The following is a 15,488-nucleotide window of genomic DNA, read 5'->3' on the forward strand; positions in this document are numbered from 1 at the left end:
GCATTAAACAATCTTGAATCCACTGACTTTGAGGGAAGTTCAAGCACAAACTCGCTGGACGCTAACTGGATCTCAGCAAGTGCTCACTTGGAACCCAAGCAGAGGTGAAGGTGCGGCACGAATAGTTGCACAGCCACCTGGGAATTGGAGTTTATTGATCTCGGCCAGAACCTGCCAGCAGTAAAACTACACTTCCCAGAAGGAACCGCAGTCCATCGGTGCACGCTCGCTGTTCCGTTTCTCTCGGCTACGGAGCGGAAGTAGTAAATGATCAGCAAGTGAACCCGAGTGGGATTCATGAACAGTCCACCCTCTCCGCACCGCTCACGGCTCCGTTATATTTAAATCTGCATCCTCCGTTCACCGCCCGACTGCAATGGCCAAGAACCTGCCGCCTGAAGATCCCAACTTGATAGCCAAGATCGTGGATCACCTGAAGAACCGCGGCCTGTTTGACGAGTTCCGCAGAGACTGCCTGGCTGATGTCGACACCAAGGTGAGAACGGCAGCCCCCGGCCTAGGCCCTCTCCTCCCCGGCGGCGATGGCTGGGCTACGGGCTGTCGGCCGCCGGCGACCTGTTGCGGGGCTCTCCGACCGTCGGAAGTGACGCCATCGCGGTTTGGGTTGTGGAGCCGCGGAACTCGGGCGGTGATGGACCTCCAGCCGCGCCAACGTCGGCCGTCGCTTCCTTCACGTTAAACCCCTCCCCTCGAGCTGCCGTGCGGGCGGGGTGCGGAGCCCTAGGCCTCAGGGCGGCGATGGAATTCCAGCCGCGCCCATGTCGGCAATCCCGTCCTTCACGTACAACCTCCCCTCCCCCCCGCCGCCTCCCCAATGCCCTGGCCTCAGTCCATTGTTTGTCCTCTGGTCCCCGTCCTTCTATTGTGGCATTCTAGGTCATGCGAGTAGAAATTAAATTGAGCAGAACATGTACGACCATTGAATAATTAAGTTTATGGCTGATCTGATGGTTGTTTCAACTCCTTACCTGGTAACATTTAACCCATTCGTTCATCAAGAATTTCTACGTATCTAACTCTACCTTAAATATACCATAAGATATAGCAGCAAAATTATGCTATTTGGCTCATCGAGTTTGCTGTGCCAATCAGTCTTGGCTGACATTTTCAGCCCTATTCGCTTTCTTTCTGTAATCCTTAACCCTCCATGCCAATCAAGAACCTATAAATCTCTGCCTTAAATGTAGCCAATGACTTCGCCTGCACAACACTCGGTGCCAAGAAGTTCCACAGATGTTTAAGCACTCGCTTTTGAGGGAGAGAGGTCTCTTACATTTTCATCCTTCGGCTACTTCTCCTCTGCTGTGTTTCCTCCATCTGTATTCAACTCAATGACTGACATTCTTGGAGAAAGAATATTAGAGATAGCCACCCCAGGGAACTTTCTCACAATGCTTAGCAGTCAAGAAATTGTGATTGAGACCTAACAAACTGATCCAGTTGCATAAATTATCCAAAATAGAAGGAATCTATATTTAATCATACGTGACTAAAATGATAGCTGTGCATATTTCTTTTAAACTTGGCTATTAATGCAAAAATAGGATAAGTGCTGTCAGTGAATCAGAATGTAATGATCAATTGCAAAGTTCAGCTGACGGTATAAATTGCTTTGGTTTTCTAATTTATCATTCTCCAAGGCACTGAATTGCTTTGCATCTCAGTTTGCTGATAACCATCCGGTCGACATCTGATATGAATTCTGTTTGAAATTTTCCCAGCAAATATTGCAAATTGTTCAGCAAAATGTTAAGGCCCTGCATGATATTTTTAACAAATAGAAATCCTTTTTATTGAAACAAGCTTTTAAAAACTTGTAGGGTGCTGACTGAATTGTTTAAATAAGATGTAACAGCAGGCACAATGTAACCCCCAGTAACTGAACTCAGCGACGTGGATCACTTGAAAATCATTTGAGTAAATCCGAAATGTGTGAATAAAATATGGTGTGAAATTTATTACCATTATTTTTTCAACTTCTATATTTTACAGAAAGATTATTTGAAAATAACTCAAGAGAAATGCTGAATTGTAGCGATTATGAGAAGGGGTGAAATAGTATATTTAAATTAGCTGCATTAATTTTCTGGATTGGATAGAATTTGGGAGGAAATACATATTGTTTAATATTAGTAATTTTGCATCTCGTAAGTAGATTGATTGATTTGCAACAGCCACCATAACAAGAAATGTGGCGTTCTCCCTTTTGAATGTTGTATTTATCCTTTTTTGACACTTTGTGTGTGTGTGTATATATAAAAAAAAGCACCATAAAATGATTTCGGAGCCACTGCATAAGTGTGTAAATCTATCTCTATTTATTTACACTGCATGGCTTTTACGTCAAACATTTATAAAAGTTACTTGGTTAGTGAATTTGAAGATAAGATATAAATTATAAAAGCAAAATTTCTGTCTGGCGTTCAGTTTTATTTCTAAAACAGTGTTCAGCTCTGTTGCCCTTGTAGGAAACTGGTCTGAATTCAAAGTCAGAACTTTTTTCATTTAAAAAAGATAGTTTGCTTAAAGCAATGAGCACTCAAGAAGCATATATGCAGAGAGCAAGATGTACATTGTTAAGATTTTTTTTGGGCAGATTTTAAACTCTCACAAATAGTGAGCTCTGAAACTTGCTAGGTGATTCCTATGCTTTCCTCAGTTACATTCCAGATACCTTTTTGGATGCATTATTACCAAAGATGGAAAAATCCCTGTCTGTTGTTTTTAATTGGGGCAGCCATGTCACCAGGCAGACCAGTATCCTTGTTGGACGTCAACCCTAGATTTAGAGCTGTCACCATTTACCGAGGATGTCTGAAATGTGACCTAAAGCCATCTGTTTTGATCTGATTAAACACACTGCAACCAAGCTAGTGATAACATTGTGGGAATGTGAGTATCCTACTGAATGTTGGCTCAACGTTTTCATCTACAAACGTTTGTACATGGGAGGCAAGAATATCACACATTTATAAAAATTCATCCAACAGTTTAAGTACATTGCCAGATGTTGAGTTTCCCAACTCATCTATTTCTATCAGATTAAAATGTAGAATAAGATGATTGTTGAATGCTGTCCTGGTATTTCTATTGGTCTCGGGCGACATATGATATTTATACAGCACAGAAACAGGCTCGATTTTCCCTCGACCACATCGAGTTACTTCACATTCTACCACTCATCTCTACATGCTACGGGCAAGTCACAGTGGCCAATTGACCTATTCGTGAGGTAATCTTTGAGAGGTGAGAAGAAAGCAAGGCCCCTTACAACCCTAAGAAAACTTCCCAAGTTTCAGGGAGAACATGTAAACTGTGTGCTGTGTGGGGAGGGGAAGGCTTTGTATCAGTTTTGAGTCTTCTGAGACTTTGGAAAGAGGCATGTTGTGCATAAATATATTTTTGAATTATTAACATTTTTAATCCAATTTTATGTAGCCAGCATATCAGAATCTCAGACAGCGAGTTGATAATTTTGTCTCCAATCATTTGGCTAATCATGAGTGGAATCCAAGCCTTAACAAAAATCAGCTGCGTAATGAGCTTCGACAAAGGGTCTGTAAGTGAGTACATTAAGTAAGCTCCACAGAATTGTTAATTTCTTTTTAAGTTCAAAGCAAAACATGTTGATTGGTCCTGCCATCAAAGGTAATACAGCAGTACTTAGTTGCATTGTTATTCGGTGTAACAAGAGACATGCTGCTATCATCTGTTTAAATTTCTGCAACTAATATCAGCTGACTTCTCACAGAGCAGCAATTTTTAGGTTAATAGTAAAAATGAACGGTTTTAAAGGATTTATGAAACCTTTACTGAATTCAAAGGTTTACTTTTAATTGTTAGCACGCAAATTACTTTGGTACTTTTTAAATATTTACTTTTTTCCCCCTCATACAAAAATGATGGATCTTAAACATAGAGCTTGTTTGATGAAGGGTTGCTCATTTGAAACATTAACTGTTGCTGCTTAACCTGCTGTGCTTTTCCAACATTTTGTGTTTGGTTTGTATTTCCAGCAGTACAGTTTTTGTTTTGCTCCAATATCAAACATCACAGTGGCATTTTTTTCTTAAAATTTCCTCACTTGCTTTTCTTGCTGCTACTTGTGCTGTAATGGTATCTCTGCACATTTTTGAGCTTGCTAATTTCTTCAACAAGGGGGCATTTGTTGGGAGGGTTAAGGAATGGGGAGGGGAGTTAGATGTGTAAAAAATATATTGTAACTTTTGACCAAATTAATCTTTTCATTGAATTACTGCATTCTTTTTGTGCAAATGTACAAAGGAGTCAATTTTGAGTTCTATTATTTTCAAGCTTTGTTTAATCATGGTCTAGTTAAAACTTAAAGATTTATGTAGGCCAAATTGGATTTTGTTTCAAATTACACTTGTGCTTTTGAGATTACCTGCAAATTTTCTTTCTTTTAGTTACAATAGCATTTCTCTTTTTTTTAATCTGGTATTCAAAAGTGGAAAATGTTGCTTACCAACTTGTGCCCTAATAACCTCTACTGAAAACTCCTTTCATATAATTTGTGTATTATAATTTTTGTTTTGAATGCAGTTATTGCTATGAAGATCTCTGATAGTGGCAATAAAAAGCACTGAGCTTTGCTTGATAGGCAATTGAATGCTTTTAGTTTCCAATACATCTTTATTGTGTGCTCAGCTTTACCAAAACTGCTCACAGCTACAAGTTTTTGTAACATTGGTTTTGGTTATGTGTTACAAATGACATGGTAATGTTAGGCATTTTCAGTTTTCTGCATGGAATTAGTGTTCCTTTTTCTTGCATATGAAAATTTGATTCTGAGAAAGTTTGTTTCATGAGTATACTAAAATTAATTACATTTGCACCTCACAGATCAGGAATGTTGGAATCTGGCGTGGACAGAATTATTTCTCAGGTCGTAGATCCAAAGCTGTATCACATATTCAAACCTCAGATAGAGAAGGCAGTTCATGAATTCATGGCGACAGAAATGAATGAAGAAATTGTGCCAAATCCTCCACAGGAGCCTGAAAAACAGGAGCTCTCTGCTCCAGCTTCAGGTACACCTTGAGGTCTTGTATCATGTTTGTTTTCTATTTATAATGCCTCACTTTTAGTCATTAAAACCCATTTAAAGCCTCTTTGCATTTTTATCATATCTCTCATTTTTACTCCTACTTTGTATCACCAGTAAAATTGGAAGTATTATACTTGGTACTCTAATATAAATATAGATTATGAACATTGGCCCCAACATAGATCCTAATAGCACCCAACCAATTTTAGCCTCCAAACTTGAAAATTGACTATTTATTTTTGATCTATATTTTGTCGTTAACTAATATATAAAACCACAAATCCTACTTATTCTAAATAATAGCCACTTGTGACACTTAAAAATAAAATATTCCAGTTCTCACTTACCTACAACTAGTTCCAGCTTCAAGAAATATAATAGATATGTTTCTGATCAGCTACTATCAACATATCACCTGTGGAACCAGATGAGCCAGCACACTTGGCCACTGTTATACCACCATCAAGAATGCTTACCGTGCCAACCCACACCTGCAATTTGACATATCCGATCACCTTGGCTGTACTTCTTTTCCTGGCATATAAGCAGAGACTGAGGACCGCAGTTCCAGTGCTGAGGAGTGTGAGTGTATGGTCAAAGGAATTGTGGATTGGACTATATTCTGATCTGAATGAATATACCACAGTTGTTACCTACTTCATCAAGACTGGTGTGGATGAATGTGTGCCTTCGAGAGCATACTGGACATGCCCAAACTGGAAGCAATGGATGAACCAGGGAATTCAGTCTGCTGAGGAATAGATCTGTGGTGTTTAAGACTGGTGATCCTGAGCTCTACAAGAAGTTCAGATATGTCCTATGGAATGCTTCCTTAAAGGGAAAAAAAGCAATTCTGAGTGAGGTTAGAGACAAAATCAGATGTACGTCAGCTATGACAGGGTTTGTAGACCATTACTTCCCATAAGGTGAAACCTAACATGAATGGCTGTGACATTTCTCTCCCCAATGAACTGAATGCCTCTTATGCATACTTTGAAGGGAGAATAAAACTATACTGTATGAATCCCTGCCAGATATGGCAACTCTGATGTATGTATCTCACAGGCAGGAGAGTGAAGGATCACAAGGTGTCAGGCCCAGATCTTGTACCTGGCTGGGCACTGAAAACCTGTGCCAACTAAATGGTGGGAATGGTCAAAGGACATCTTCAATCCCTCACTGTAGAAATTGGAAGTTCCCTCCTGCTTCAAAATAGCATCGATCGTACCAGTGCGCAGGAAGAGTAGAGTGAGCTGCCTTAACCACCATAGCCCAGTAGCACTGACATCTACTGTGATGAAGTGCCTTGAGATGTTGATCATGATAACTCCTGCTGGAGCCACTGCGATTTGCCTACAACCATAACAGTTCTACAGTAGATACAGACTCACTGGCTCTCACTCGTCTTTGGATCACCTACACAACAGCTGTACATAAATTAGGCTGCTGTTTATTGATTACAGTTCAGTGTTCAACACCCTGATCTCCTCAATACTAATCAACAAATTTCATACCTCCCTCTATAGCTGGCTTCTTGAAATCCTTATCAGGATTCCACAGTACGTGCAGGTCGGAAATAACATTTTACTGATAATCAACTCGCATAGCTCAAGGATGCATGAATAACCCGCTGCCTTACTCTCTACATTCATGTCTGTGGCTAGGCACAGCTCAAATGTCATTTCTAAATTTACTGATGACACAACTGTTGGCAGAATCCCAGATGGTGACAAGGAGGTGTACAGGAGTGAGATAGGTCAGCTGGTTAAGTGGTGTCACAACAAAAACCTTGCACTCAATGTCATTTAGATGAAGGAATTGATTGTGGGCTTCAGGAATGGGAAATTAGGAGAACACAGCAGTTTTTACTGAGGGGTCAGCAGTGGAAAGTGTGAGCAGCTTCAAGTTCCTGAGTGTCATTGTCTCTGAAGATCTATCGTGAGCCCAGCATATTGCTGAAGTTACAAAGCAGGCTTACCAGTGGCAATATTTCATTCAGGGTCTGTTACATCACCAAAGACTCTAGCAGATTTCTACAGAGTACAATGGAGAGCCATCAGACTGTTGGCATCTCCATCTGATATGGTGGCACCAAATGCACAGGATTGGAAAAGCCACAGAAGGTTGTCAACTGGGGCAGCTCCATCATGGGTACTAGTCTCCCCACCATCAAGGACATCCTCAAAGGGTGGTGCCTAAAGAAAGTGGCATCCAACATGAAAGACTGGCACCATCTAAGACGTGCCCTCTGCTCATTGCTACCATCCATGAGGAAGTACAGGATCCTGCACACTCAATGTTTCAGGAGCAACTTCTTCATCTCCGCCATCAGATTTCTGAATGGTCCAAGAACATCATCCCTCTACTTTGCTCTATTTTTGCACTATTTATTTACTTGTTTTAATTTATAGTGATTTTTGTCTATTGCATTGCACATTTGCTGCAAAACAACAAATTTCATGACATGTCACTGATAATAAATCTTATTGGTCAGGGCATGAAGGGATACCGGTGGGAAGGCAGGAGATTGCAGCTGAGAGGAAAAATGGATGGGCAATGCTGGAGCAGATTCGATGGGCCAAATGGCCTAATTCTACTCCTGTGTCTTATGGTCTTACTCTGATTCTGACCTTTGTACAGATATGCTCCACATTAACAGTTTGGGGCCTATAATTGTTTTATGCCCTTACTGTATCAGCAACCCACATTATTTCTACTTAGCTTTCCTAGTTAATATTCTTTCACTCTGATTGTTGACCCATATTCATGGTCATTCCTTTTGTTTCACTTGAGATACTTTTCTAACATTTATGTATCCTGCTGTATTTAATTCCAATCTTAATCATTTTGCAACCACATCTCTGTAATAGCTATTGTATAATATCCATTCATTTCTCAGTGCTTTTAATTCAGTTGTTCTTTTATGAATTCTCTATGCTTTTAGTAAAAAAAAGTCTTCAGTTTGGACTGACTCTAATTTGAAATGTTCCCTTTTTCTTTGGTGCTCCATTCCTTCCTGAGTGGTTGTGGTTGTTAATGGAGTATGATATCTCCTTGTCTTTTATGCCTCTAAATTTCCCTCAACGGAGCCCCAACGGCCATTGGGTTATCCCCACACCCCTACCTCCCACTTATCTACAGCCCTAGTGATTAGTTTCTCTAGGCCATAGATTGCAGTTGCATCTTCTTGCGAGAATAGTGCCAGTGTCCATGAAATAAAAGCACTGAACAGGTCAGATAGCAATCATGGAAAGAGAAAGAGGTGGTTTCAGTTTTGATACTCTCCATCTGAATAAATGATACTTGATGTGCTGAGTGTTTCCAACATTTTTGTGTTTAGAATAGATGTCCATTTTCTGAATCTTTTTTCTTTTCTGATGCTCATGAATTACAACCAATTCCACCACAACAAATCTTTGAATCACACATGGAAAACTTTTTTTATAATTCCATAATCTGGAAATTAATAGTTGAAATGTGTTGCTAAGCAGGTTAACTAATTTTGACTTAATATACTAATTTGGTTTATCTTGATTAACGTGAATGAAAGACTATATGCCAACTTTTGTTAAAATAGATAAAGCTCATATTTTAAATCTAACTGTGTATTTAGTATTGATTTTTTTTTTCTTTTACAGGTAACTCTTCAAAGGCCCTAGCACCAGCATAAAAATGGCTCTTTTCTACCTTCAACTGTAGTTGCACAATCAGTTAAGAATAAGTTTGACTATGGGACAAAGATGCTTATCTAGGATTAACCAAGATAAATGTTGTTTATAGTTTACACTAGCGTTGCTACGTCATTATATGGAATAGGAAAAGTGATGAGAACTAAACAATGAAGAAAAAGTATTATTTGATGGATCTTAATTACTGTCACAGAGATGCAGTAAGAACACATGCTCAGATGCTTTTGGCAATGCTTGAAATTTTGAAGAGGAACTAGAGTGAATGAAGAAATAGCTATAGTATAACTGGACTTTCATTGAAGGAGGACATGTACTGAAGAGATTTTTTTTTTAAAATGAGAAATAGGCAACCTTCCCAAAAAGGTAGTTCACTTTTCTCAGAGCATATTGTGCATTTAACCCTTTGAGGATGGCAACAAATTTTTATGGGTTCAGAGAATGCTGAAAATATCTATTCTGTGGCTTTGTTGTCATCCCTGAAATGCTTCTGCACTGGAGTTTCTATCTCCAAAGGATTGATGCAGTTGTTATAATTTATTTCCTGTATTTCAATTAGATCATTAAACATTGAAAAGTAGTTAAGTACTCAGCTGCTTAACTTGTCCAGCACTGTATTTGGATACTTTTTTTCCTGTGTTACACATTTTTGTAAAAACCTTGAGGATAGATCGGGCGATGTTTAATTATTACAGGTGACATACTTTTTCCCCCTTTGGTTCTGTTCAAAACAAGCACATAATGTCATAACATCTTGAAGATTATAAGAACAACAATTATTGTGAGACAATTATTCTCAAATATTTTGAGAGAAATACATCACTATATACTAGTTTCTGGTAGCAAAGAAACAAAGCTACAGCTTTCTCCATCCTTCCTTCTATACCATAGCAAATAGGTATAACCTCCCAGTTACCAGTTGAGTTTATGGAAGTACACACTTGCCGTGCCTGGAAATTTATTTTCTTCATAAATTTTTAAATTTACTCTTTCCTTTGTAATACATGACAGTTTAGATTTTATGCAACTATTTCTGCCTGTTTTTCACTGAAGTGCATAATATTCCACAATCTAAATACAACAGCACTTTAGGCATGAAAATGAACCTGGTGGTTCATATTCATGAAGTACTCTTGCAGCATCTGGGCATACCATCATGTTGTGTAACTATAATTTAAAAATTTGGCACAAGGATGAGACAATTAGAAAATTTCAAATTTGATTTCTGGTCTATGGTAACTTGAATCTTTATCAGGATGGGCCATGCTAATTGTTTCCAAGATAAATATTAGTATGATTTCTGCTCCTGGCATTCTCAAGTTTACAGTGAAATCAAATGAGAATGAGTTATGCTGCTACATTGTCCAGACAAATTGCAGCTGTTTGGTTTCATAGTTGCTAATTTTCCATATGCCAGTGAATAGTCTAATGTGATTGGGGGGGGGGGGGAGGCAAAGTTATAAACCCCTAAGTTGTATGTATCTTTTAACTTAATATTTTATTTTGGTTTGTTTTTCAGGATAGTTTTGAAGACTAATCTTGAAAACCTCCCTAGACATAACAGTTTTCCCCCACCCCCTCCCCACACCCCTTCCACAGGTTTGTTCACACTTTTTCTGAGATTTCTACATTTTCATTTAATTGTACTATCTTGGTTCTCATTGAGAAATTAACCATCTGAAATAAGCTGTTGTACCTTTTTGCTGCAGGTTTTGGCTTGTTTCAGAGAAAATGTCTTCATTGGTATTTATTTTAATATATACTCTGAAATGTTCTCTGAAACATCCAAAAGTGTAAGATTCAATTTGCTGCCACTCTTATTTTTAAGTATCTACTTTCAAGTAACTGGAATTTGAAGTCATATTTGGAATGTCCCAATATTTCATTTTGGGACTTCCAAAGATAAAATGCTGTGCTTAAGCATTTAGATCTTTAAAGTAAGAGACTCTCTGATGAGTAGTGAAAGGAGTAAGTCTAGTTCATCAGCAGATCTTAAGAGTGCTCACCTGGTTCTTGTATGATTTGCAGATTTGTAGGCTTGAGTGTGCCAAATAACCACTAATTGACAATAACAGGTTCTCTTGAACTATTCAGACTGGTTTTGGTCAGCAGCAGAAAACCAGTAAAAGGAAACAAAACACCACCACCAAATATGTGACATTTACAAAATATTTTTGTCTTGTTACCACTCCATAATTTTTAATCAAATCATTTGAAAAGTTCATGTTATTATTTTCAGTCATGGATCTTGATTTATAATAAGGCTAGAACTTCTAATGTGAAATAGAATATGGGAGTGAAATCCCAATATCTCAGGGGGTTTTCAAATTTTTTTTCAACATATATTTGATCTGTGGCCAATGTGTTGGTTGTTCCATTTTATGTTACATTCTTATAAAGATGAAGACATTATTGTTCCTCAAAATAAGTGGGTTACTTGCATTAGAAAGAGCAGTACTACACTTTGACTAGGTTAGGTACCTCCTAGTGCTTCCAAAATTTTGTACAGCTTCCAAATTTAGTTGAATCACTGGATCACCAAGATTATGCTCTGAGAATTTTGCACACTGGTAGTCCTTAATATTACTGGAAGTCATAACTATTCTTTCCATCTAGATTAAGAATGAACAGGGTATCCATTTAAAAAAATATTACAAATAATGTTGAATTATTGGTTCTAAACAAATTGTCGGGCTGGTCCCCTGCATATGATTACACATAGTTTGGTTGTTATTCACAGATGCACAGAGAAGCACCAGAGATTCTAGGATCTAGTGGTTATGATTTAAACTGTAGTACAAACCAAACTGGTTCATTGGGTCGAGTTGACCTCTGTAATTTTGTTGCAGATTTTGTATGCGGGTTCTTTAATGCCCTGAATATCTTGTGACCTTGCTGTAATAGCTTACCTCCATAAATTTTCTACATGAGCTGCTAAAATTGTTAAAAGCAATGTTTGAGTTAAATTCACTTTTTTCTAGATAAGCTTCAGTTGAATTCTAGGTTCATTCATTCCACCTGGTAATAAAATGTTATATTGCTGTTGTATGAGGTTTACTGCTGAATCTTAACAGCTTTAATCTTTGAAGTTAAAAAATCCGCCTAAAAAATGAATCTAGTATCGATACTGAAATGGAGTACTGTGAAGTTCAATTATGTTTGATTTGTTTTTTAGAACCTAATCAACATTCTTTTGTATTGTGAAAAAGATACCAAAATGTGATATTTGATTATTGTTATACTTTAAAAGTATATAGCTTTTCAGTAAATTCAATAACATTTGGAGCAATGTAGGTTGTCTTTTACCAAATAAAAATTTACACTTACATGAATTGTTCTGTTTAATTGTAGACTATACCTAATAAGCAATGTGTTTGTTTGTCACAAAACCCTTAAATGTAGATCATATCTGTCACTGTTACTTCTCAAGGATGTACCAGGAATAAAACTTATACTGTGGAAATAGTGACAGGGCAAATTCAGCGGTGTCAACTAATGACCTGGAGATAAAAGCTCAAATTCCATTATGGGCAGCCATGAAATTTCCATTTGATTAACTAAATTTATATATTTTTCAATAGACCAGTTTCAGATGTGTTGATCAAGAAACTATTTGGATTTTTTTAAGCTAGATTCACTAATATCTGGGAAAGGAAGTATAATAAGTCGGCCTTTGTGAATCCATTCCACAGCAGTGTGATTACTGTAAGTGGCCAAGCAAGATGTAGAACTGCTGTGTTAATGAATGACATGGTTTATCAGCTTTTCCTCCATGTTTGAAGGACAGCAATGCTAGCTGTGAGAACAGAACCCACATTTTGTCACTAATTGCTTTTCCAATAATGGAATCACCGTTGCCATTATACAGTAACCAAGGTGCCTCATTGTAGAACAAACAAAAATGTTAACTTGCTCATACTGTTGCTGAGGGATGTTCAATCAGGAAAAATTAAATACATTTTAATAGATCTCCAGCTTAAAATGTGCAGGTTGCATAAATGAAATTCTATTTTTATCATAATTATGATTGGAATACACAAAAGTACAATTTTGCTATAGTAAATCAGATAAGTTACAAGCATTAAAATATGAACAGCAGGGAAATGAAGAACCTAAAGAGACACTTCTCCTTTTTAATAAACATTCTGTTAAATATTTTAACATAAGCCTTGCTCTTAATAAATATTGCCACAGATTTTGTTATGGTTTGTGTTAAAGAATGCTGTGGATGAATATGACGGAGGGAGTGGCAGGGTTGTTCTTATTAATTGATAGTGCTGAAATAAAATTGTTAAAGTTGTAACAAACTCAAAAGCTGCAATATCAGCTCACTGCTCCTCACTGGAATCCTGGATAGTATGATTAACAGTTCATTCTGAAAAGAAAGGAATTTTAAAAATGAACTGGCTGTTGTTGATTATTTATAATTGGTGATCAACCTAATATTTTGCCAAACTGGATTAGACTTTTCTATTGTTAGCATTTAATAAAGTGTTTGACATGTTTGAGTTTTCAAGGGCTTGATTGAAAATTGTATTTTTAAATCACCTCAGATCATATTTTAAACAAAATAACATTTTTACAATATTGATGCCCCCATCTGTCAGAGCTAGCAAATGCCTACAAAGTTCAATATTCATTTTGAGATAAAAATGAATCGCCAGTCAGTTCTCTGGCTTTGAGGGCCCTCACTGTAGCTTTTTTAAGTGAACGCACGTATGAAAATGCAAATGAGAAGCAAAATGAGGGATCTGGTTTCCTGCAGACTTCTCTGTTCTGTAAAGATTATTGCTAATTTGCATTCAAGCTGATTAGCACCTTTGCCCACTAACTCCAGCACCACTTTATTCTTTCCTGTCAGTCACCTTATGTATAGCCTAGTATCACTTAACTATCTTATGTTTTCATATTTTGGTGTTATTATTGAGTTCTTTACCTTTTGTGGGCTTTTTGAGGTGCATCGGATCCAGAGTAATAATTAATTTGTTCTCATTTTCTGAATACAAGTGTAAAGGACATTAACCAATCTTGAATCTATAAATCTAAGCCAACCAAAAATCTACCTATCTCTGTCGGTTATTTTCTCAATTGGTTTTTGAGTTGTCCCAAATAAGTAGCTGTCCTGATTAACCAATTATCAATTAACTGGAGTCCACTGTATTCAGAAGCATTAATCCCACTCCCCTTTGATGAGAAGAATAGCAAAGACATTTTGCCATATTTTTGCTCATATTTTTATTATTTAAATAGTGATAATTAATAATGCCAGGTCATGCTCCTCCCTGTCCCCCACTCTTTCTTTCTAGTCCTGATGAAAGGTCTTCGTCTAAAATGATGACTGTTCATCTTCACCTATATCTGTTGTTGCTTTGCTGAGTTCCTCTAGTGTTTTGTGTGCTCCTCCAGATTTCCAGCATCTGCAGTCACTCTTGGATGAGATTCTTTAGGGCAGGGGTCCCCAACTGGGGATCCATGGACTCCTTACTTAAAAGTATCATTCCATGGCAATAAAAGGGTTGGGAACCCCTGTCTTAGGGTGGTGTTCACATTTATTTAAACCCCACTTTATGATAGTGTTCAAATCCCTTGACCAGTTGGGAAATGATAGCTTTCTTCTTCGTTCCCACTGCTCCCATAACAAAGTGAGCTATGGATTCAGGTTAGACAAGGCCTTGTTAAAGGTAATATTTTAATTGACTGCAAACCATTCAAATTACTTGTCACAAGTTCAGTATGACAGGGCACTTAGAGAAGCAAAGCTTTCTGCTGGTTGGAGATACTCTGGGATTAAGTTGGTGAAGGCTAAACTTAAACTGGAAAATGGTAGTAATGCAGAAATTCCTTCATAGAACATTGTATTATCTGAATTGAAGAAGCATATAGGGAAAGAAATGGGTGAAGAAATAGCAGCAATATTTATTACCTGATATCTACCAGGGATTGTAGAAAATCTGACATATTAGGAAGCCATTTGTTCCAACATGTCTGTTCAGGTCAAGAAGAGCTGCTCAGCCTACACTCACTCTCCTTCCAATTCGGAGTCCATGTCCTTTGAATATCACAATATACGTGCAAGTACGTTGTAAATGTGATGAAGGTTTTTGTCTCTACTACCCTTTCAGTCAGCAAGTTCTAGATCTTTACCAATTGCTGGATCATAAATATTTTCATTTAGCTCTTCCACCAAATACTTAAATGATATCGTTTGTGTAATCTTTCAATAAGCTCTGCATGATGTATTTAAAACATTTTGAAAATAGTATGAATGCATATACAATTTAATTTTGACAACAGATTTCATTGTTTATCTTATATCTGCTTTTGGCTAAATTGCTCAATAATATATACAGCAAACAAAATCTATTACATTTTACAAAATGTTACCTTTCAGTTTGGCGAGATTCTTCAGGTTTGTGTGTCTGAAGCCTGAAAACAAAATCCAACTAAAGTCTTTATATTCTACATAACTTAGATGAGGCCAAGTATTTTATGGTTCAACTGTAAAATTTTAAAATAGAGTTAGAGCACATTTGGAAAGCGTTAAGTGTCAATAGTTTACTTACCAATACAGACCCAGCTTGTAAAGTTACATTTCATCAGCACATCCAAGATTATATTCCATCTTAATGTTGCAATGAACTTTTTCTGGAATAGTATATTAACCTCTAGAAGTTGTCCTGTACTATTCCAAAGAGTTGAATGATGAGGCATGT

The 15,488-nt window shown here is 37.4% G+C and overlaps 1 protein-coding gene across 4 annotated transcripts; it reads left to right on the plus strand.

Moving 5' to 3' along the window:
• Positions 1-218: 218 nt before the first annotated feature.
• bod1 (biorientation of chromosomes in cell division 1) lies at positions 219-12,089 on the plus strand. 4 transcript variants are annotated; one of them, XM_072263700.1, is made up of 4 exons: positions 219-496; positions 3,460-3,584; positions 4,885-5,084; positions 8,728-12,089. In XM_072263700.1, the coding sequence occupies exons 1-3, from the start codon at positions 377-379 to the stop codon at positions 5,081-5,083; spliced, it is 444 nt and encodes a 147-aa protein (XP_072119801.1). In that variant the 5' UTR covers positions 219-376; the 3' UTR covers position 5,084; positions 8,728-12,089. The 4 variants fall into 4 exon arrangements, with proteins under 4 accessions (XP_072119801.1, XP_072119800.1, XP_072119802.1 ...); XM_072263699.1 differs by having other exon boundaries at positions 4,885-5,072; XM_072263701.1 differs by having other exon boundaries at positions 10,295-12,086.
• Positions 12,090-15,488: the final 3,399 nt, after the last annotated feature.

This window comes from Mobula birostris, chromosome 7 (genome assembly GCF_030028105.1).
Source record: "Mobula birostris isolate sMobBir1 chromosome 7, sMobBir1.hap1, whole genome shotgun sequence".
NCBI classification, from domain to species: domain Eukaryota; kingdom Metazoa; phylum Chordata; class Chondrichthyes; order Myliobatiformes; family Myliobatidae; genus Mobula; species Mobula birostris.